We start from the raw sequence: 23,578 nt of genomic DNA, 5'->3' as shown, positions 1-23,578 counted from the left end.
TCTGTGTATGTATATATGTATGTGTGTGTGTGTGTGTGTGTGTGTGTGTGTTATGTTTGTGTATCCCCTTCTTGGACGGTTTGTGATGACACATTTCCGCTCTGTCTGCGCTAGACCTCAAAACGTCATCTTCATCCTGCACTAACACTGAACTCTATTTATTCTGTCCTGTGGGAGTCCACAGCCTCTGTTCCTCACAATGGACCACCTGACTGTACAGTGCTGTTTACACACATTAGCATTCTTAAACACACTCCCCCTTCAACCGTCAACCGACGGCCCTCTGTGAAGCTGTGTATGTCTCGAAAGCTTTTAAGCCATGAGAGATTTACTGCGAAAACAACAGTGTGTCTGGTCTTTAATCTGTTGCAGAATCCCTGTCCCGTGAAAGATGCCTCTTTCCTGTCAAAGATTCTCTTCTGGTGGTTCACTGGGTAAGATGGTTCTTCAAAACCCTTTCATTTCTAGGCTTCGGCTGACTCACTGCAGCAACAGTGTTTACTTGTTTACAATAATTGTGTTTTTTGTTGACGATTATGTGTGTGAATCATCTCCATGCTCCCTCCCCAGGCTTGTTGTCAAAGGATATCGCACTCCCCTGGCAGCAGAGGACCTGTGGACCCTGAGGGAGGAAGACACATCACACAAGATCATCTCTGAGCTGCAACAGGACTGGACAGCTGAATGTGCTAAAATTAAAAAGTGAGAACTGATAATTGATATTTGGCATTTTAAAGTGGCACCCCAGCAATGTAGTATTGTAGGTTCATAATGTTGGGAGACTCACAACATACACATTCAACAAGATTAAGAGTCTAATAATAATGTCGTAATGACAATGCTAATATGCTGGTGTTAAGAAGGTATAATGGGGTACCATGTTCCCAACCGTAATGTATTAGCATGCTAACATTTGCTAATTAGCACCAAATATAAAGTATAACTGAGGCTTATGGGAATTTCATTCGTTTTTCAGATATTTGGTCAAGTACTGGACAATCTGAAGAATAGTTTTGACAGGGAAAAGACATGTGCAGGACGTGCACATATTGTCTTTCATGTTTCCCATATGGCTTTCTATTTTAACACAGGCCTGTGATCAAGCATACAGCTCTCACTATTCTCACAACTTAACAACCAAAAAATCAATTCCATTTTATTGCTTTTATTGCAATGTGGCCAAACATCAGCACGGTGCTGGTTGAGTTAATCACCCAAGCAGAGCATGACTTAGCCATGATTGCGGTAAATTGAAATTCAGGACGTCTTATAACCGAAAGTATTTTGGGCCAAAAATAAGTCCAAAGGAGTCTCTTGAGGACATACAGTACCATAATATCAAGACAAGAGCCCTGTGTCATTTTCAAAGCTTGTTAACATGATCCAGTGCTTTGAAGATCCGTTGTTAAGTTCAATAATTATGTCAGCGAGTACAGCTTTTTACTGCTGCTGGCGAATTCTTGAGTGACGGTACAAATAACAACAGTATTTTCTTTTTTTTTTATAGTCTGTTTTACATTAAAGACTTAAAAGGCGCCAGCACCATGTTGGGCCATCTCTGACACAGCTGTCTTGTCAGTAACTGCCTTCTCTCCCTCTGGCAGGCAGGAGAAGGCCTTGGCGTCGGGTGTGGCGCTGGGGAGCAGACTGCCAGACCAGGCTCAGCTTCTCAGGAAGCTGCAGAAGGAGCAGAGCTCTGGCTTCTTCCTGCTCAGGACACTGGCACGCAAGTTCGGCCCATACTTTCTGACCGGTACCCTGTGTATCATATTCCATGATGCCTTCATGTTCGCCATCCCGCAGGTACTCAGGTGAGACACCAAAGAGGAAGAGTGCACCAAAACCTAAATGTGCTTTTACCTTGAGTGCAATCTGGCAGCAACTAGCTGTGGTGTGATTTAATCAGCTGTATCTCAACCCAGTAAGCTCAGGGGTATTTGGTTTGTGGCGCAGACAGCTCCTAAAATAACAAGAGAATCCACTAATGTTCTTGTGGATAGTTTGCTCATTCTGCATGAAGTCAAAAATCAGGCAGTGGTGCTTTGATAGCAAGAAGTTTTCAATAAAACTGCTCATAAGACGGTTACTATCGCAAGTAACCGTGTCATTATATTTGGAAAGAGATGTTGTTGTTGAGTTTTTCAAATATAACTTTTTCAGTGCTCTCAGTGACTCCCACAAACCAAATGGCATTGAGCGCACCGTATTAAGGGAAACTGCAGCCAATAATCAAAAACCTCAGCTCAGACTGAAATTACCTGGATGGACTGCAATCCAGGCGAGAGTAAAAATAGGTTTTACTGCGTCTTTTAGGGTGAACTGTCCAATTCAATTTGGAGATTTATTTGATAGAAATTATATTTTCCTGGTATAATTTAAAGATACATGGGTCTAGCAGATTGTGGGAAAACAAAAATACCATGGTCTCAATAGATAAATAGTTCTAACTCAACTTCAAGTTATATTACCTCAGATATCACCTTCATTGTCCTATTTTCAATGATTTGTGACACTGACAACCAAACAACAACAGAAGCTGGCAGCAGTGAAAACAGGTCACGACTGACCCGCCACCCGCCGCACCATCCCACTAGCCAGACTGGAATGTTGTTGTTGATGCACAGCGCAGAATCAGTGGAAGTGTTAATTACGGTTACAGAGCTGTGAGCAAGAAAAGTAGACCAGACCACAGTCCTCTGTGCTCCAGAAAGGAGGACAGGCAGAGAGGGCGAGGAGGCTCTAAATGGCAGAAATGTCGCCGGACCACAATAAGGGAGCCGCTGGCCAAGTGTGAGGGCAGCCTGGCCACAAGCTGAGCACTGTTGTGCAACCCAGTCAACCAGTAGCCACAGCAGCGCTCCAAGGCCGTTGGTTTGAGGCACACAATGAAAGTCAAATAATACCAGATTGAATGAAAAAACACAATAAAAAAAATCATGTTGACAGGGTAAAAACCTGCCAGTGTCCGCTTGGATTTGTATCATTCACTACTTTCCAGGGAAACTCATGCATAGAAATAGGGTTTTTGATGCAGTATAGGGCACTGAAGGGTCAAACGAAACTGAACATGTGTTAATCTTCTCCTAACTCTTCCTTCACAGTCTTCTTCTGGGTTTCATGAGAGACGAGGATGCTCCGCTGTGGAAAGGCTACTTCTACGCCACTCTAATGTTCCTGCTGTCCTGTCTCCAGTCCCTCTTCAACCATCAGTACATGTACACCTGCTTTACAGTGGGAATGAGAGTGAAGACAGCTGTTATGGGCTTGGTTTACAGAAAGGTGGGTAAATCTGTATCCATGGACATGTAGCCACTAACCTTTAAACACGATATAAATTACGTTTTAAATGGCAAAAACAAAAGCTTTCTCTCCTTCCAGACAGGAAAACAGTACACATCGTATGATTAACAGCTTTTACTAAGATGAATGATTGTCTGAAATCTTTACGAGGGTGTAAATTTATATTGTACGAAGCACACTGCGGGCTAAAATGTCTTTGTCTCTTTTGTTGTCAATCCAGTCTTTGGTGATAAACAGCGCTGCCAGGAGGACTTGCACTGTGGGCGAGATTGTGAATCTGGTTTCAGCAGACACTCAGAAGCTCATGGACTTTGTGGTGTACTTCAACGCTGTCTGGCTGGCTCCCATTGAAATTGCTCTTTGTCTCTTCTTCCTCTGGCAGGTATGTTTAAATGTAGTGTTTTCACAATGCCACTCATTCATGCACAACTGCATTTTAACTGAAAAGCCTTTGGCACTGTTCTTTTTCTTTTTCTTTTTAGCATCTAGGCCCATCGGCTTTGGCAGGAATTGCCACTGTCATCCTCATTTTTCCACTCAATGGGTTCATTGCAAAGAAAAGAAGCAAGCTGCAGGTAAAAGCTGTTACAGGAATCCTTCACACTGTTGCTCCAGTAGCCCTGACATCTGGCATGTTAGGTCAGGGATGCCACAGCTGGTTTAGATAGTGGCTGAAGAGCCGTGTGGGTGTTTGGCCTGGATGGTACATTCTCTCTTGTCCTTTTGATGTCTGCCCCATATAACGTGGTTGAAAAACAATGAAAGGAAAGGGTGGGCAGTAGGAAGACATATTTTTTCATTTCTTTGGAAAAACAACAGACAGTTCTGTAAATTTGGATGCCAATTTAATCGAACTTAGTCTTGAATGCTGTGACCGCATCCCTGGCCCTTTGTTGTTTCCTTGTCATAAAAATCACTAAAATGTAACAAGCAAGTTCCATGATGTTCAGGCAAACTACCACAGCTGTAACAAGCACAGACAAACCCATGTTCACAAATGCATGTATTTGCTTTGGTCTGGTATTTTGTCACTGTGACCCAGTTTCAGCTAAGGATGACTTATTTTTTAATAATAAAATGTCAAATCCTCTTTGTCTGGTCAACAGGAGATCCAAATGAAGTTTATGGACGGCCGCATCAGACTGATGAATGAGATCCTGAATGGAATAAAGATCTTAAAGTTCTATGCCTGGGAAAAAGCTTTCCTGGAACAGGTTTTGGGCCACAGAGAAAAGGAGCTAAAAGCCCTGAAGAAGTCTCAGATCCTTTATTCCATCTCTATTGCATCCTTCAACTCCTCTTCTTTCCTGGTAAGAGCACTAAACTTAAAAGAGCTACGAATAAAAACTCTAAAGTTTGCTTAAAGGTCCTGTTTACCATGCTCACTGTCTCAGTTTAGCGTGTTGGCAGGCTAACAGACATACAGAAGATGGAGATGTCATAAAGCAAAGAATGGTACACATTTCAAATTTGACCTTATGGTGGCACTAGATTAAAAATTAAGGGTTCGTCAAAGTTTTAGAGGTCAACCTGAGGGGAACATGAATATCTGTACCAAATTTCACGGCAATCCATACAATAGTTTTCTCTGAAAACCACAAATGCAAACCTCATGATGGCCAAAGAGGAAAAGTCAGGGGCACCACGAATGTCTCAAATGTCCATCTTGATCTGTCCAATAGTTGTTGAGATATTTTAGCCTTTGAACCAAACCTTCAGCCTGATAAACCAGCATCGCCATCCCCAGAGCTGTGCTGCTAGCGTGGCAAAATTATATACTTGTGACTTGTTTTTAAAGATTCATGTCTTCAGTGGGCTTGGGGCTGAGCACCACAGACAGGGCGGGGAAGTCAGAGAGCACTGCGAGACAGGCTAATGCGTTGCTGTTGGTTTTGTTCTTTTCATGGGATATATTGACAATTAGAGAAATTGAGATAACACCAGCCTTATCCTTTAAATTGTGTCTCTAAAGATCATCCATTTCACAAGTTTTTGCCTGTAAGGTAAACATTTAGCATCTTTTTTTCCCCCAAAGATTGCCTTTGCCATGTTTGGAGTCTATGTGACTCTCGATGACAGGAACGTCCTGGATGCACAGAAAGTTTTTGTCTCGATGGCGCTGATCAACATCCTGAAGACTCCACTCAGTCAGCTTCCATTTGCTATTAGCACGACTATGCAGGTAGGTGACACTTGCTCTGATATGTTTTCTCTATCTATGGTGCCTGTATATTTTCATACTCCCATATGGATATGGTTGTAGGTCAGTTAACTAACCACTGACTCTGTTTCAGGCTATGGTTTCACTGAGACGTCTGGGAAAGTACCTGTGCTCAGAGGAACTTAAAGTGGACAATGTCTCAAAGGCTCCATTGAGTTCTGGTAAGAGCCCCACCCATGTATAAACTATTACTTTAAATGAATAAACTACTATACTGCATGGTTAAATTTCACCAATTTCCACAATTTGTTCCTCATACCGCCTTAAATCATAGGCTGTCATAATCAATATCAGCTGCCCACAAGATTTTGTTGTTTATATCTGCGGGGTACCACAGCCTTGTATGGATCATGTGCACTGTCACTTCCTGGGTCCCAGGCTGACTGGTAGACAGGGTAATTATAGGATGTTCCCATTTAGTGGTTAAACATAAATCACAGCATGAATTCAGACATATGATTCATAGAGAAATTTTAAAAAATACTGTACCTCTCTGTCTGTAATCTGTCAACACTTCCTAAGACAGCTTGTGAAAAAGCAACAGCTCTGTAATTTGTATGATTAAGCAAATTCACTTGTAATTACGCCCAGGCTGCACTCTGACAACTAACTTCAAGGGGGAATTTTGTTTTGAAAGTTTGTTTGTCAGGTTGAAAGAACATGCCCTGCCTTCAGTGTTTATTACAGGTTTTGTTCATTTTAGTCTAATCTCTCTTTCTTGTTTAGATGGGGAAGACGTGGCGATAGAAAACGGCACTTTCAGCTGGTCTGCAGAGGGCCCTCCCTGTCTTAAAAGGTATGAGTTCTGAAAAAAGAACAAAGGAAATGACTAAATCTACATTAAAAATAAAAGCAGACTTAGGGGACAATTTTTGTCTATGTTGACAGGATCAACATCCACGTGCCACGAGGTTCCCTTGTAGCTGTGGTCGGACATGTGGGCAGTGGAAAGTCGTCTTTGTTGTCCGCCATGCTTGGAGAAACAGAGAAAAGAAGCGGCCGTGTCAGTGTTAAGGTAATGAGCTCATGTTCCATGTGCAAGCTCTATTCATAGTCGTGGGTTTCATTTAATAAATACTGACGTTCTCTCTTTTGACATCTGTCTTCACAGGGCTCTGTGGCGTATGTGCCTCAGCAGGCCTGGATCCAGAATGCCACAGTCCAAGACAACATCATATTTGGCCGTGAGAAACTGAAGACATGGTACCACCGAGTGCTGGAGGCCTGTGCGCTGCTGCCCGACCTGGACATCCTACCTGCTGGAGATGCTACAGAAATTGGAGAAAAGGTATGGAAATTAAATTATTTTAATTTTTTTCTTGTTTCTAAATCTAAGTTTTATCTAAACTTAATCTAAATTAAATAATTGTGTCCTTGCAGGGACTGAACCTCTCAGGTGGGCAGAAGCAAAGGGTGAGCCTGGCCAGGGCTGTCTACAGAAAGGCTGATGTATACCTCCTGGATGATCCGCTGTCTGCTGTTGATGCACATGTGGGTCAACACATCTTTGACAAAGTCATTGGACCAAAAGGAGTCCTTAGAGACAAGGTAATACATGTAACAAAACCTCCAAAGTGCAATTCAGCCTGTTCAATTTAGTTGCAAAGATCCAAAACATGGTTTTACAACACCTAAACCACTTACAAGCACATGGCCTGCGCTATTGTTATCGTAATATGGAAACCACCACTTTGCTGACAGTTTCAAGAAAGCCTCAATTTAGTGTTGGATTGTGCTTACATCCTATTTTTCTGACTTGTGTGGCTTGCTATGCAGACCCGCATCCTGGTGACCCATGGGATGAGCTTCCTGCCGCAGGCTGACCATATCCTCGTGCTGGTAGATGGAGAAATCACAGAGAGTGGCTCCTACCAGGAGCTCCTCAGCCGCCATGGCGCCTTTGCTGACTTCATCCACACATTCGCCAGCACAGAGCGAAAAGAGAGCGCCATACAGAGAGGTGAGGAGACATTTCATCTTTTAATTCTTAATTCCTGTTTTAACATTCTGTTAAAAAATGACCTTACAAATAAAATTTAGTGTGTGCTGTGAAGAGGACTAATATGTAATTAACATCAGTATAAAAAACAAAAATTGTTATTTTCTTGTAGCTGGCTCCAGGAGGTCCAATGCTCGTCTCAGCATGGTTGACTTCATGCCATTCTCCAGAGACCTGTCACAGGAGCAGCTCATTGGGTGTGTAAACATTAACAAACATGTGAAATGTAAAACTGACATAGAGATGTTTGGCATCCAAAGCATCTTTTTTTTTTTTTATGAAGCTGACCTCTGCCCTCTCTATATTCTCCAGGGGTGACACCACTAATACCAACCTGCAGAATATGGAGCCTGTGTCTGAAACAGATCAGGAACAAGTACCAGAGGACTTGGGCAAATTGACTGAGGCTGACAAGGCCCGCACTGGAAGGGTAAGTCTAAAAATGGGTTTTGACTTCACCTCTGATGGTGTGAAATTAGGCATCAGTGGCACTTCCTTTTTGCTCCAAAACATGCAAGGGGCCAAAAATGTGTTGATACAAAGACAAACGTGTCTAATTTCGTGTGACTGACTGGTACTTTTTGTGTTGTTCAGGTGAGGTTGGAGATGTACCAGAAGTACTTCAAGACCATCGGCTTGGCCATCATCATTCCCATCGTCTTCCTGTACGCCTTTCAGCAGGGCGCCTCACTGGCCTACAACTACTGGCTCAGCATGTGGGCTGACGATCCTGTTGTTAACGGCACCCAGATCGATACAGACCTGAAACTGACCGTGTTTGGAGCACTGGGCTTCGTACAAGGTCAGTCATCGTATTAAAAAAAGCATGGATAAAATAAAAACAATGGACTTAGGTAACTCTGTTTGACTGAAATGTTAATATTTATTGGTGGTTTTCTATAAAAAGAGAGTACTGATTCGTTCTCAGCTCTGATTTAATGAAACAGCTGTGCCTTCTCTTCAGGTATTGCCATCTTTGGTACAACTGTCGCCATCTCCATCTGTGGCATCATCGCCTCCCGGCACTTGCACATGGAGCTGCTGATCAACGTGCTGCGCTCTCCAATGTCTTTCTTTGAGTGCACACCCAGCGGCAACCTACTCAACCGCTTTGCCAAAGAGATCGACGCCATCGACTGCATGGTCCCCGATGGCTTGAAGATGATGCTGAGCTACGTTTTTAAACTCATGGAGGTCTGCATCATCGTGCTGATGGCGACACCTTTTGCAGCCGTGATCATCCTGCCTCTGGCTTTCCTTTACGCCTTTGTCCAGGTACATTTTTCTCTTACTCTTACTACTTTGATCCTTATGTTTTCTTTGAGAGCCTTATGTTGAAGGTGGCTTAGCAAGAGCTGGATTCCATTACAGCGTGTTATTGGAAAGCTCTGGGCTCCAAAACCAACCCTGCTGATTTTGCCGTTCACTTGTGTTTTGTTCCCCACCTGCTGACATTGATGTTACACACTTTCACTATGAATTATGGGAAAGACCATGGTTTCACTCATTAAAGCTGGTGTTTTACTTTTCCACTGTGGGCTACAGAGCTTCTACGTCGCCACATCCTGTCAGCTGCGGAGGTTAGAAGCTGTGAGCCGCTCGCCCATCTACACCCACTTCAACGAGACGGTGCAGGGCGCCAGTGTCATCCGGGCCTTTGGCGAGCAGCCCAGGTTTATTCTGCAGGCTAATCAGAGGGTCGACTTCAATCAGACCTCCTACTTCCCCCGATTTGTGGCCACCCGGTGAGATGATGTGTGATGACTATAGCATGCTTTAATTTCATCTTTACATTCATTTGCACATTTACTGATCATGATGGATGGTGATGACTCATAGCATCAAAGAGTTACTGTGATTGCTTTATGTTACATGGTTAAACGAAATGACTTCTGGCTTTAGACACATTTTGGAACTTGTCTGGCCACAGCTAACTCAACATTATATCCACAGGTGGCTGGCAGTCAATCTGGAGTTCGTTGGTAATGGTGTGGTCTTAGCAGCTGCTATTCTCTCTGTGATGGGAAAAAACACCCTGAGCCCAGGCATCGTTGGTTTGGCTGTGTCACACTCTCTCCAGGTAAGAGGTTCTGTCCACAGACACGCTCACGCACATTCTCACACAGTAGAACGTCCCAATACCCGACTTATTAACGTTGAAGACAGCCAATTTCATACACCACACAGCATTGTGGGACTCATTCCAGTTGCATCGTGCATGTGGCAATTAGAGGTTAAACTGGAAAAAGTGACCCGTAAATGCATGGCTTTGCTCAGTCAGCAGATGCATTTTCAGTGCTGGAGAGAAAACGATTAAAAGTTAACCTCACTACACTGGATTTTGCAGGTGACTGGAATCCTGAGTTGGATTGTGAGATCTTGGACTGACGTAGAAAACAACATCGTTTCTGTGGAGAGAGTCAATGAGTATGCTGATACAGCTAAAGAGGTCAGTGCTTCCACCACACACACATACACAAATACATGATGCGGTGTGATCACAGGACACTAAATCCACCACCGTACAACAAGAGAGCTTTTTTTGTTCTTTACTCACCCTATATTATTGTCTTATTCAGGCCAGTTGGAGTGTAGAGGGCAGCTCCTTGCCCCTGGCCTGGCCCCAGAGAGGTACTTTAGAGTTCCAGGACTACGGGCTGCAGTACCGTAAAGGCCTTGAGTTGGCTCTGAAGGGCATCACCTTGAATATTCATGAAAGAGAGAGGGTGAGTCATATTGTATGTTAATGGAATTCTTTACCCGGCTTAATCCTGGATCACTTTAATTGCTTGAATTATGTCACACATAACTAACTGACTAAAAACCTATTTTATAGGTTGGAATTGTGGGTAGGACAGGAGCGGGAAAGTCTTCACTTGCCCTGGGAATCTTCAGGATCTTAGAGGCAGCAAAGGGAAAGATCTTTATAGATGGAGTCAACATCGCAGACATCGGACTTCATGACCTCAGATCACGCATTACTATCATTCCTCAGGTACGACAGCAGTAATAACAGAGACTGAGCCCTGGCTCTCATCACATAAACTGTTTGCAATAGCGGCAGTCCGTATCCAATGTACAATAAACCCTTCTAAATTTTAATAATCCCGTTACGAATCTGGACAGTTTGGTGATGAATAACATCTGCTGTCCTCTCCCCCAGGACCCTGTGCTGTTCTCAGGCTCCCTCCGAATGAATCTCGACCCCTTTGACACCTACACTGATGAGGAGGTGTGGCGTTCACTGGAACTCGCTCATCTCAAAAACTTTGTCTCTAATCTGCCTGACAAACTCAACCATGAATGCTCAGAGGGAGGAGAAAACCTCAGGTACACATAAGTACACTTAAGAGGACACACTGCAATGCAGACAAACCACTATCCATTGTTTGGCCTAGTCAGTCACTAATATATTATGACAGGGATGTATACACAACGCTGTAGGATACATACAGGATAGAATCTAACATGTGGTTCTAACCCTATTCTCTCTCCAACTCTTTGTCTGTGCAGTCTGGGTCAGCGCCAGCTGGTGTGCCTGGCCAGGGCCTTGCTGAGGAAAACCAAGATCCTGGTTTTGGACGAGGCAACAGCTGCTGTGGATCTGGAGACAGACACACTCATCCAGTCAACAATCCGCACACAGTTTGAAGACTGCACCGTCCTGACCATTGCTCACCGCCTTAACACCATAATGGACTATACCAGGTACTGTACGATCCACTGAGTAGTCAATTTTTGTGGCATTCAGTGGACTGACAGAAAACTAATTAATTATTTGGATTATCAATTATTCATTTTAAGTCACTGATGAAGTAAAATACCAAATATTTGATGGCTACAGCCTCTCAAATGTGCGTTTTATATGACTCCAACCTGAAAACCTTTCTTACTGTTAAGAAAATAAGCCATGGAAAGGCATTACTTTGGAGTCTGAAAAACTGTAATGGACATTTGTCATTATTTTTCACATTTTACTGACAAAACAATTCATGGAAATTCAGGTATTTTCCAAAGAAATTAATTCTTAGGTATAGCCCTACAATCCACAACCTATGTTTGACCAAAGGCTTATCACACAGCCTAGTTTTATGTCTGGACTCCCCAAAACCCAAAGCTTTATTACACACACACACTGTATATGTTAGATCAGGTGCAAGAAAAAAATCTGGATCTAAAACCCGTCTCCACCTCTTTTTGCTGCTTCACAGAGTGATTGTCATGGACAGAGGCCACATTTCTGAGATGGACTCTCCAGCCAACCTCATCGCACAACGTGGACAGTTCTACCGAATGTGCCGGGAAGCTGGGCTGGTGTAGGTCTTCAGTGGGCTTGGTACCATGGAGCTGGTGTCCTGGTGTACAGATGTGGCACCTTATTTGTGTGGCCCTCCAACACATGTTAAATCGGGCCTTTCAAAGCTTTGTGGCAGCTCAAAACGCCTCTCCCCATGAAGGCACTGTCAATGAATCCCAAGAGCAGCTGCTGAGGCAGTCCCAATTTGTTGGTTTTTGAACACACACAGACACTCTCTCCTAAGTCAGGAAAAGACATCGTTAACCTCAGATGATGAACATTCAAAAGAAAGCTACAGTGGATCATTGAGAGTCTTCAAGCTATAAATATTGTATATAGAGTAGTGTTCAGTTTATTCCATGAAAGGATTACACAAAGAGCTGGAATGAGAGAGTACCACAAATCTTAAGGACTTTCATTCTCTTTTTGAATGGGAATTATATTTTTTTGTAGTTGTGTTGTGTCAAGTGTTATAAAGCACATGACCTATTTTTGATGTTGTCTCAGGCTTAAACGTTGATGTTTACTCACACTTTTTTAGCCTTGTATACCAAAAAAGAGGCAGTTTTGTTATTGTATTGATAGAAAACTATTTTGTCTTCTTGTCCCAGAAACTGGGACAGGAAATACTCTGACACACTAACCTTCAAAAGGTTCACCCTGGCAAACGCAGGGGAAGTGAGGTTTTCACAGCCTTCAAAATCTGAGCTGGAAGCAGCCAATTTGGAGTTTTTATAAGTCAGGAAAAAAGAGGAAAACATTAAAGTGAGCCAAGACATTAGCAATCGTCCAACTATGTTGTGGCTGTTGTTTATTTCTGTCAAAGTAAACACATAAAAAAGTCAATAGAGACCTTGCTGGTCAGATTTAACCTGACGCCGGTAGTGAAAACCACCATGAATGAAGAGAATGCCTCCAAACAATGGTGATAAATCTCTGTGTGATTGTCTCTCTGCCTCTACCACACAACTCAGGCCATACACACATATGCAGAGAAAAAAAATCAGTATTGTTCTTTTGGTGCTGACATGACAGACTGTAAATAGTCCACGTTGACCTCTACTCTCAAAGAAAGAACCCTATGAACTTTGCAAAGAGAAGAGGCTTTTACTGTTTTTGTCTTACTGGTTTAGACAATATATTGTAAGAGAAACCCTATAGTTTATTTATGTCATATGACAAAATGTATTAAGTGTCCTTAAAATTCTGAGGATTGTATTATATTTATACTTTTTATAACAAGCTTGTTCATTTTTCACTGACCATTTACTGTTAATGTACTGTCTTGATCCATACATCATGTTGGATAATAAAATGTATTTGAATCAACAGTATGGTTATGCTTGAATTCATGTCCCTTTAAAACACATTTAAATAAAAATGGGGACATAGACGGATGTCCTCCAGAAGAACCAAGGCAACTTCAAATGACAGCTGGCTGTAGTGATGATTGAGCTGTATGCATTACCATCAGATGACGTGACTTGAGACTGAAGTCCAGTCTCAAGTCATTTGCGAAATGTCTAAGTCAAGTATTCAGTCTTCCAGAGTAAGTTTCAAGTCCATATAAACAAATTCCAAGTCAAGATTAATTCCTTTCAGGTCTCTGAAAACCTGTCATCAAAATTACACAGAAATTGAGAATATTTCTGAAACTTCTGTCCCAACCATGTATATGTCTAATAATTAACTATTCTAAGCATAAAACAATATAAATAGAAGTATAAATGGCCATATTTTGACACATGTAACCAGGGATGCGACTGAATCTACACACATTCACCTTGACTGCCTTCTAATAATCATAATCATATACAACAAAAACAGTGTTAACGGTTCTTTTTAAAGGATCTAAATCTTTAAATAATAATTCATATTACACTGATGTTGTATTAATGTGGTGCAATGCAATGTGTAAGGTTTGTACACAGAAATAAAACATTTGAGTATATGAGTGGCTGATGAACCAGTTAGTTGTAGTTACAGAACTCAGTCACTAGATGGCAGAAGTCTTTGATATGAACAGTGGCAGACAGTCGTTTGTTTACACTTGTTGCAATGGCGACCATCACTGAGCTGAAGTGTGGTAAGAGCTCACTATCATTCGTGATTTTGTCTACTTACTACCTTAATATATCAGACTAAAGTAAATAAACGAAAGATCACTTTACTGAATACTTAGGTCAAGTTGTCAGTAACACTGGTTAGCTAAGTTAATGTTAGCTTAACGACAACAACACGATGCCCTCATGTATCTCCATTCAAAACTCCAACGATTTTGATAACTAAGAGGCCCTGGTTGTAAGCAAATCAACTCCTTATAGTGAGTCAAGGCTGTCTCTAATGTTAAAATCTACATTTCAGTTCGGCATACGTAAATACAACCTAGGTACCACATACAGCTAGGTTTTCGTGGTTTTCACACGGTTTGTACACAAGTTAACATTAGCGATGTAACGAGGTTAGTTGGGTTACTTCTGGCCAACGATGGCTGTGGGAATAAATGTTATAGTACATTTATTGAAGTCGAGACTGTTTAATAATAATACATGTATTCCGATGTGAAGAGTGGTTCCTAATGATTATAATACGATATTGAGTCGTATCTGAAGAGGTCTGTATCTTTCTCAAAAAATAAGGCAACATTAAATTTCCAAATTAATGAGTGGAGTACGGCAAATATTAGAAAAGACCGCCTGTTTGGGCAAACGTTAATGCTAAGTTAGCTGAATAACTAATTTCCAAAAAACTTGTTTTTGATCCAATAAAACGTGAACACTTGTAGCCGTGAGGGAAACGCTGGAGTCCCGTGGTGTGCTGGCCCAGCTGAAGGCTCGTATCCGGGCTGAGGTGTTCAGCGCCCTCGATGACCAGCGTGAACCTCGTCCGCCGCTGTCCCACGAAAACCTGCTGATCAACGAGCTCATCCGGGAGTACCTGGAGTTCAACAAGTACCGATACACGGCATCAGTACTGACAGCAGGTCGGTGGAAAGAGGCCAGCACAACTAGTGTTTTCACCAACTGTGGGGAACATTTCCACAGATAAACACATACTGTAAATGACTGGGAGATGTTTTGTGTGTCGAAAATATTAAGTGTTTAGGGATTATGCCTTTTTTTAAAAATAAAAAAAAAGCTTATTTAGTGACCATTTTATTGTCAGTGGTAAAAACAATAGCAGTTTGTCAAAATTGGGAAACACCGCAGTGTTATTCCAGCTGCTTTTGAAACTTAACCAATCACTATTGTAGAGGAACATGTACTACTTCCAAACTCTGCTGTTTGTTTTCTCAGAGTCAGGCCAACCTGAAGTTCCCTTGGACAGACAGTTCCTGGCAAATGAGCTTAAAGTTACAGAGGATACAAGCTCCAAGTCTGTGTAAGTGCAGTACAGTCTGCTAGCCAACACATTGTTCAAATATTTACTGAACTCTGCAGGGGTATGATCGGTTTTGGGATAATCATTTGTGAATCTTCGCCATTATCATAGTTCCATCTGAAATGCAGAGAGACTTTTAATCATTTCAGCTTGTCCCCACCACCGTTTTGGAAAAAACATGGCTATTAGTTTGTGTTGTGAAATTCTACATTTCTCTGGGGCGTCTTAGTTTAGAACATGTGGCTCCGAAGATTCACCAGAGATTGTAATCTGGCTTGTGTCTGTTTCTTCTCTTATCACTTCTACTTCTATCTCTGTGTACCATCAGGAAAAACAAAAAAAACACATAATTAGAATAATTACTGGTGAGTCATTTCGGATAGAGAGTGTACCAATGTTACCATAATGACCTGTGATTGATTCTGACCTTATTACTCAACCCATTTTCTCTCATTCAGACTTTGCTAAATAAATACAAAGTTAATCAAAATCAAACAATCACATTTTAATTTCCAGACCTCTTCTCTATGGCTTGGTGTCCCACTTCGTGAACAGCGGTGATAGTGGTGGAAAGATGTTTCTGCGGGGTGCCTCTCTGCCAGCTGGTGCTACTGCCAGCAACACAGTACCTCGACCTGATGCCTAAAAGTTACTGCACTGAGGACCGGAACAGCATGGACTACAAATACACTTTATACTCCTAATAGACGGCATGAAATGTTGCAGCATCTTGAAGGATTTTAGTGATATATAATGTTTCTCTTCTGCAGTTTCATTGTCTTTCACACTGTTCTCACCTGAGTAAAGTTGTAAGTTGCCAATGATCCCAAAGGGCCTTTTTTGTTTAGGTTTTAATATCTGCCTTTAGGTTATTTAGCATCAGTCATGGTGACACTGTTTGCAGTGATCCATATTGTTTAGTCAATAATTACAAATAGCATTCCTTGTTGTCTTCTCCATTTTGATGTACAAATATTTGATACTTTTATATTGTGTTTTAATTGTTCAAAAATAAATGTTTTATATTTATACACTACGCTGAATTGAAATTGTGTGTGGAAGAGCTATTTTACCTGCTACCACATGGTGGCAGCCTCACCAAAGAAGAAGATTGCTGCTGTCAGATGATAAAATAGTGATACTTTGTTGTACCTAGTTGCAGCCTCAAAGCCACCATCTGTTCATCTCTAACATATGGTGTTATGCATAAAGATAGGGTACCCTATGTACATTAATATTGTGGTTAAAATGATCTTATTATATGTTAACAATATAAAGATATGAAGTTAACGTTTTTGTAAAGTTAAAAGAGCGTTGCTAATTATAGGAACTATATTTTCAAGTACAGTTTGTACTTTTGAGCTTGTGTTTCATGCAGTTTTCATCACAGCCCAGTTTAAATAGTGCTCAACAACCTGCTTTCATTCAGTTACTTTCCTGTGATTGTCATAACATATTCTTGGCACTCATTGTGTTGCTCTGTGCAGCCGAACCCACCCATGTAGCCCCTGCATCCTTGAACTGGTCTGAGATGGATTTACCCATGATACCTCGTGATTGTAAAGATGTTTACTCTCACATATCTGATAATCCACATTTATGCTGAGTTGAATGAGACATGTTCCAGATTTATTTTTGTAGCTACACTTCCTCTTGTTCACCTCTGTGTACTCTGCAGCTTAGGAACTGCCTAATGACCTCTGTAACAGCTATGATCGCAATATTAAAATCATACTAACTGTGAAGGAAAGAAAGGAGGGCCCTTCCTGTGATTTCAGCAAGTCATAAAAAGATGCACCGTCACCTTCAGGATAAACAAACATATACTGCAACAAGCCAATACTCTTCGCATCTCACTTCCTCTTTCACCATTTAAGGAAACTTTACATTCTTATCTCATACCACTTAAAACCCAGAGTTTCTGGAACTGATTATCTTCGGGTCTGGCCAATTTATTTCCTAACCTGATGATGCCGGTTGGTTTCACCATTTGTACCATCTACATAATCCATGTCTAAATAGTTTTTACGTTCCTCTACCATATCTGCATCTCTTAATCTTGATTGTAGCAGCTTTGATAGATGAGATCATAGCTCTCAAATTAGTTCACTGAAAGAATGAACTCACAATAGTCAGCACACAGTGTATTTTGCTGAATTTTCCCATGCCTCTTGAGCAACTAGCTGTAAAGATGAAATGTGACCATTTAGTTTGTGCAACAAGATGTAATGTACACTTAACTCTATACAGTGTCCTAATTTATTGCCTCTTAGTCCTATTATAAATGATAATGTGATGTTTAGTGCATATGCATGCTGAAAATAGAGCTACAGCGAGCCGTATCTCGGACATTTGGAGTCTGAATTTATTTCCTTGGAGCAAACATTTTTTTTTCGCCCTTAAAGCCTGTGGCCCTGAGGCGCCCAGTTTATTGGCACCCGATATGTTGGTTCTCTTGAAAATGGCTATATAAGCGGAGGAAGTTGAACAATGGCACATGATTGTTCAATTGGCAGTTTGCCCTATAATAGGTAGCATTTCTCCTCCACTGTATAAATTAGTTGTGTGTAAAAGAGACAGCTGTATAAATAGTACTGAATGCAGTGGTCTTTTGACTGCAGCAGAGTGAACTGATGTTTGCCCCTGGGCTCAAATTAGAATGCAATTGCATTCCATGAGGGTCAAACATATCCATAAACATATTTTCTCTCCAATAGATGGCCATCTATGGACATAAGGGTGGAGAAAAATATTAAACATTAAATATACCGTATGTAAGAGAGCTCTGCATTACAGTTTGTGTTGTTTTTATTGTGTATTTGTTCTACCACATTCTGTTGAAGGGCAGTCCACATATTCTGGACACTGTCAGTTGTTGAGTAGTGAGTGGTGAACTTTATGCATGTTAGGTGTGCAACGTAAGTCATTTGTAGCAATCATGTATTTTTTTTAATATAAGATTATCTTAAGACTTTATTTAGATTTGTGCAGTATGTTTCTGTTTAATTCCTTCTAAGTGACTTTACTGACTACTATTGATTTAATCATCCTTCACCCAGACTTTTTATCCATGTTCACTCCCACCACCTCCTCCTCCACTCCTCGTCACTGTCAGCTTTTCATCGGTTTATTCATTGCTCTGAGGAATCACTTAGAGATTATTCTTCCTCTCAGACAACTACATGAAGTTTTTTTTAGGTTCTGTCGTCCTTTCTCCTCGCACGGATCGCCATACCTCACATTGAAGAGAGACATAGAAGTGGCAGCATTCAGAGAGTATGGTCCTGTAGTATACCTGTGGGGGTCAGCATAGTGAGCAAAGCACTGACACAAAGTTTAGTGCAGTGCAAAGATCATCTGAAATACAGATACAGTACTGTGTAGTTTTCCTCTTGGGCTGACAACATATTCCCTTGTTGCCATGGCGTGCTTAGGCTGATAAACAATAGAACAATTTGTCCGTCACAGCTAACTACAGGTAAAGAAACAACTTTGTTTGTTTGAACAATGCTATTGCTGCTGGACCATATTTAGTCACTGGGGCTCGGGGTGCTTGCCTGTGCTAGACTTTGAAAGTAACACCGAAAGCTGCCGAGATTCCATACAGACCCCACTGTCCTTATATGGCACACACTGCAACCTCTCTGTTCAGTGTATCTGCTGCTGCTTTGTCTCCCTCTCTCCTCCTCCTCCTCCTCGTCTCATTCTTCATCCCTCCCTCTGCCTTGTCTCTCACACTGACTCTCCATGAGTTTTTCAGCCCTAGTTTCTCCTTGGTTAACGCCACCCCTCATCCTTGATGTTGGCCAGAGGGAACCCTGAGGTCCTCCATGTTGGTCTGTCATCAGGTTTCTCACACACAGACACAGATCACACACACACACACACACACACACACACACCACACACACACACACACCGGTGCAGTGCCTGTCTGGCACAAAACAGGCTCCGACTATCAACCGACGACTTGATTTATTGGAGCAAATAGATCGGTGTCCTTATATAGGAAGTTCCATTGGAATGGAGCTGGAAACAGGAGGGATGCAGCAGGGGAGGGATGGCAGGGGGTTAGGGACGTTTGGGAGAGTGGAATGCGATGTGCGTAACGATAGAAGACACGTGTGGATGTACACACACACACACAGAAAGACTCACTTTTATTATGTGACTTATGAGTTTTGTATTCGGGGGGAATCTCTTGGAGTGGTTACAGTTAAGGGGGGATTCCTGTGCTGCATGGGGACAACTTACCTTATGAGGAGTAGGAGCAGATTGCATAATCTAAAAAAAAACCTACAAGATGTGGGATTGGAGCATGCAGCCCACTAGATTTTAGTGGCTGTTGTCGCTATCATATAATTGTGATGCCTTTTGTTTTAATCCAGTATTTTACCTGAGGTGTTATATACTGTATAATCCTGAGCCCAGCAAAAAGACTATGTCAAAACTGAAAATACACACACCCAACAGGGAACAATATACAACCTCACTTATGAGGGGAAAAAAATACTCATTAGGCCTTTTTAACATCAAAAGACATTTTGATATGTAGCAGCAGTAAAAGCACAGGTGTAAATAATAACATTAATAATAAAATTAACGATGAACAGATGTTAAAATACCTAAGCAAAAGTACAAAATTATTATCAGCACAGTGTACTTAAAGTGTCAAAGGTATTAACGAGCAGAGTGAACTCATTTAATCTATAAAATACATCATATTTTTAATTTGATCTATTTGCTTTGTAAGTCAAATCTAAAGGAAAGTAGTAACTATAGCTAGCAGATACATGTAGTGGAGTAAAAGTAACGTAGCATAAAATGGGTGCAAATATTTCATAGTTTTACAGTAGGCTACTTAGTTTTACCATAGTCACAGACCTTATCTGACTATTGCAGGGGTTCCCAAAGCTTTTCATGTCAAGGATTAGACATTAACAGATAGATTAGACAACAGATCCCTAATTTGTTAGGATTTTGTCTTTAGGAATCCCCTATTTCTTTTATTTTAGGTTTAAAGAAGAAAATAGCCTATGGATGATCAAACTGAGATCACTATAAATAGCAATCAATACCCCAGACCCCAGTTTGAAAACCCCTGTCCTATTGCACACAGACAAACATCGTCTCCTTCTACAAGTGTCAGTCCACTAAGATCTACTAATCAACTTTGTATCAGCAGGACACTGTTCTCCATTCAGCACCCTCTTCATTCACATCATCCCCTCCTGTGACTCGTCGAAGCAGCCGGTGTCCGCAGTGCGCATGCCCGCAGCCTCCGGCCCCGCCACTGGATGCTGCCTGCCTGCAGCGGGACGATGCTGGAGGAGGAGGGCCAGCTCGTGCAGCTCCACCCTCGCGCAGCAGTGCGCAGTTTAAATGGTAAAGCTCTGAATTTGACGGGGGTCGTTTGGACTGTTCGCTTTTTGGAGTACCTCGTCAACGCCGGCCTCTCCAAACCCCTGACTTTCTGAACCCGAAGCTCCCCTGAACACAAATTCCTTCACACTATGTAAGTATGTCACTGGCTGTGCTGCTGTTGTACTAGTGGTGATGCTGCAGTGCACTTGTCAGCCCCTCTCGCACTTTGCTTACTTTACCCGCGTTTGGGGAATAGTGTGTTGTTGTCCTTTTTCCTGTGTGTCCTGGTAAATGGTGCGAATTAAAATACCTAGAATAACTGTAATATTCCTTCTACCGTTTAAGTCATTTAAAAAAAAAAAATAAATAAAAAAACACATTAGCTTCAGCTTTTTAGCTTTAATTTTTTGACAGTGTGTCTTTTAATGCATCACTTCTTTTAATTACTCATCGAAGAAAATGACATAATTTGAATCCCAGGCAGCTGGTCGGATCTACATTACATTATGCATTGAGTTTGCTAATACTTGCCATTCATGCAGAATTACATGTATACATTTCTTTAGGCCTGAGTGTATTAGACAGTGGACTGGATGTAAAATGGATGTAAACACTGTAAAAATGATGCTGCATTCACTGCACCACGCTGCAGTAACGATATAGTAAGGAAGTAAGGGGAAGTTAGGTCTGAATATCTCAGTAAAGACAGTGCCTGACTCTAACCATGGAGTTTCCTGTTCTCCAAATATGGTTGTAAAGCTGCTTGTCAAACGGTTGTGGCTGAAGATGCAGACACTATAGTGAGAAGTGAGAACTTTCACATGAAGCCAGTCACTGACGGCTCTGAATGAGTTCATTTAACCTTTCTTTACACACTGGTTTCATTTAATTGTCCGTTCTCTCCGTAAATATGGACATTAATGATCATTTTGCCTACTTTTCTCAGTCCAAGTTCATTAGCAAAAGAAACACTAGCACTATTCATATTTAACTGTACTGGACAATGAATGTCTTTGACTTGTCATTTTTAACATCAAAGCATTGCTGAAAGAGGACGGCGTTATTTGTTCTGTGTGTTGAGAGTTTATTTAGTTGTCGTGGTCCGTTCTGCAGTCGAGGACCCAGTAGGAGCTGTTCCCTAATGGGACAAACCAAGTGTCATTAGTCTATTTTAGTCTCCATGATTTAATTATTTTCATGTGTTAATCCCAATCATCATACAAAAGCATGATAATCCTAATGTGTCAGGCTTTATTAAAAAGATGATAACAGGAAGAATCTCTGTGAAACAGCCAAGAGAGGAAATGAGTGAAATCATTCACAGGCCCTGCGGGTCAACCTCTTTAACTCACAAATAGAAAGGTCACTTAGTCTCCTGGGTGACATTTCCACTTGCTTATTATTATTTTGAATTGCAATTTGAAACATCATATATTTGTGTGTTGTTTGTTTTTTTCTGTGTGATATGTTCAATCACGACCAACATGTAATGACTGCGAATGATCGAATCAGAAATGTGATACTATTCTGAGTTGGTGGTGTGCGCTGAACTAAGTAGGACAGTGACTGTGTGGGCTGCATAGGGTGTTCCTGTGTCACTGTCAGTTAAAATGAATATTATCTTTTCAGTAATTTACGGTTTGACTGTGAGCACATTAATTATAATGCAGTATGGGTCGTTTAGTCTCGTGGCAAACAATGCATGTGGCGACAGACAAAGCCGTGAGCCCTTGTCATCCTTTAGATTTCCTGTCAGTGTGTATCAACCTGTTATCCTGTCACAGCTGTCTTTGAGATCCACTGGCAGACTACAAAGCTGTGTTGACACAGCAGGGATAGAGAGAGAGAGGGGGCTTTGCAAAGGTATTAAGCCACTGTGGTGAGGAAAGTTAAAGGGAGTGAGGAGGAGGGCCTTGATTGGCTGTGCACACTTTAGCACCGGGAGGGGAGTGTCAGGAAAAGTCTGTTTACTGTTATCCACAGAAATACCAGATCATCAAAGCATCAGCTGGTCCCTTCCTCGTTTCCTCAGAAGTATGCTCGGCTCACTGGACGTATTCGCCGGCTCTGCAGATTTTGACGAATAGGAAGCGTCTGTCCCGGTCTCCAGTTAATATTTAGGAATATCTTTCTTTGGGTGGCTTGGTTCGGATGGTCCCTGGGGTACATTTATTGGCTTTCTCAGGAGCCTCAGTGGCACAGTTTTACATCGTTCCCACTCAATTAAAGTATGTACCAGTCTCAGTGTGCATAGGGGTGGGGGGGGGACAGGAGTAATCCAGGAACCACTAAGTTTGTGGTTTAAGTGTAGTATTAGACTGACTCACAGACCTATAGTGCAGAATATGGTGATATATTTTAAATATTTGCTACCAAGCTGTATGTCTGACTCATATTTTAATAGAGTTCGGCTCAGGTCCAACTCCTGAACCTGTTCCTGTGTGCATTTTACAGCCCCCCCCCCACTGCAGGTACTACTCCCAGGCCTGGCTGAGTCCCAGCCACTTGTTCAGAATTAAGCCACTGCCTGGTGCATTTCAAAATGAATGCCGCCAGGGGCCCATATGAAGCATGATTGTTAAAACCCCGGGCCCCCCTTAGGCTCTCTGCCTCGCTGTTATCATTTTGGAGTAAACGACGAGGCCAGCAAGAGACATACTATTCCCTATATGGGCTTTGTTTGGGAGTTCACTTGCCTTGCTGTTTAGGTCCGCAGAAAAGAGTCCTGCTCCAGAGAAGGGGCCCATATATGGTCATCACAGCACGAGACTGAAGCCTCCTAGCAGAGAGACAGGGAGAGAGAGAGAGAGCGAGAGAGATGGAGGGGGAAAGACATTGAAGAAGTGGTTGTTGTCAATTAAGCAGTGGCTTGATGATTGAGTATGAGTAAACGTCAGCGAGCATTAATGGTTCGGGGATATTTCAGATGAAGCTCATTATTATTATCAGATGTTACTGAGATCATTAAAATCAGTTCTCCGGCCTCAATCTTCTAAATCTAAACTGGGGGGGGGGG

The 23,578-nt window shown here is 41.8% G+C and overlaps 3 protein-coding genes across 5 annotated transcripts in view; all 3 read left to right on the top strand.

Annotated features, from left to right (window-relative positions):
• Positions 1 to 13,148, top strand: part of abcc6a (ATP-binding cassette, sub-family C (CFTR/MRP), member 6a) — a 24,389-nt gene extending 11,241 nt beyond the window's left edge. The window contains exons 6-31 of the mRNA XM_035660218.1: positions 373 to 434; positions 571 to 702; positions 1,605 to 1,811; positions 3,102 to 3,279; positions 3,521 to 3,682; positions 3,783 to 3,875; positions 4,407 to 4,610; positions 5,336 to 5,482; positions 5,595 to 5,682; positions 6,248 to 6,317; positions 6,410 to 6,536; positions 6,633 to 6,809; positions 6,902 to 7,069; positions 7,298 to 7,481; positions 7,633 to 7,717; positions 7,833 to 7,950; positions 8,115 to 8,322; positions 8,485 to 8,795; positions 9,066 to 9,265; positions 9,474 to 9,600; positions 9,868 to 9,969; positions 10,100 to 10,246; positions 10,357 to 10,515; positions 10,684 to 10,850; positions 11,034 to 11,228; positions 11,732 to 13,148. Coding sequence (XP_035516111.1) covers positions 373 to 434; positions 571 to 702; positions 1,605 to 1,811; positions 3,102 to 3,279; positions 3,521 to 3,682; positions 3,783 to 3,875; positions 4,407 to 4,610; positions 5,336 to 5,482; positions 5,595 to 5,682; positions 6,248 to 6,317; positions 6,410 to 6,536; positions 6,633 to 6,809; positions 6,902 to 7,069; positions 7,298 to 7,481; positions 7,633 to 7,717; positions 7,833 to 7,950; positions 8,115 to 8,322; positions 8,485 to 8,795; positions 9,066 to 9,265; positions 9,474 to 9,600; positions 9,868 to 9,969; positions 10,100 to 10,246; positions 10,357 to 10,515; positions 10,684 to 10,850; positions 11,034 to 11,228; positions 11,732 to 11,840 — 3,927 coding nt within the window. The 3' untranslated portion in view covers positions 11,841 to 13,148. The remainder of the gene's footprint in view (positions 1 to 372; positions 435 to 570; positions 703 to 1,604; positions 1,812 to 3,101; positions 3,280 to 3,520; positions 3,683 to 3,782; positions 3,876 to 4,406; positions 4,611 to 5,335; positions 5,483 to 5,594; positions 5,683 to 6,247; positions 6,318 to 6,409; positions 6,537 to 6,632; positions 6,810 to 6,901; positions 7,070 to 7,297; positions 7,482 to 7,632; positions 7,718 to 7,832; positions 7,951 to 8,114; positions 8,323 to 8,484; positions 8,796 to 9,065; positions 9,266 to 9,473; positions 9,601 to 9,867; positions 9,970 to 10,099; positions 10,247 to 10,356; positions 10,516 to 10,683; positions 10,851 to 11,033; positions 11,229 to 11,731) is intronic.
• Positions 13,149 to 13,817: 669 nt separating this feature from the next.
• cep20 (centrosomal protein 20) lies at positions 13,818 to 16,232 on the top strand. Its single transcript, XM_035660219.1, has 4 exons — positions 13,818 to 13,903; positions 14,603 to 14,800; positions 15,114 to 15,198; positions 15,715 to 16,232. The coding sequence occupies exons 1-4, from the start codon at positions 13,876 to 13,878 to the stop codon at positions 15,842 to 15,844; spliced, it is 441 nt and encodes a 146-aa protein (XP_035516112.1). The 5' UTR covers positions 13,818 to 13,875; the 3' UTR covers positions 15,845 to 16,232.
• A 4,331-nt stretch (positions 16,233 to 20,563) lies between these two features.
• Positions 20,564 to 23,578, top strand: part of myh11a (myosin, heavy chain 11a, smooth muscle) — a 27,338-nt gene continuing 24,323 nt past the window's right edge. For all 3 annotated transcript variants that reach the window (XM_035659758.1, XM_035659757.1, XM_035659759.1), the window contains exon 1: positions 20,564 to 20,713. The gene's annotated coding sequence lies outside the window, so the exon portion shown is untranslated. The remainder of the gene's footprint in view (positions 20,714 to 23,578) is intronic.

The sequence above is a fragment of the Morone saxatilis genome, unplaced genomic scaffold (genome assembly GCF_004916995.1).
Source record: "Morone saxatilis isolate NCDOM2014 unplaced genomic scaffold, NCSU_SB_2.0 Contig17, whole genome shotgun sequence".
Classification (NCBI taxonomy): Eukaryota; Metazoa; Chordata; class Actinopteri; family Moronidae; genus Morone; species Morone saxatilis.
This window is presented reverse-complemented; position numbering and strand designations above follow the sequence as displayed.

Coding starts and splice junctions, on each gene's coding strand:
- cep20 (XM_035660219.1), top strand. CDS start 13,876: ATGGCGACCATCACTGAGCTGAAGTGTG. Junction 13,904..14,602: donor CATCACTGAGCTGAAGTGTG/GTAAGAGCTCAC, acceptor GAACACTTGTAG/CCGTGAGGGAAACGCTGGAG. Junction 15,199..15,714: donor GATACAAGCTCCAAGTCTGT/GTAAGTGCAGTA, acceptor TTTAATTTCCAG/ACCTCTTCTCTATGGCTTGG.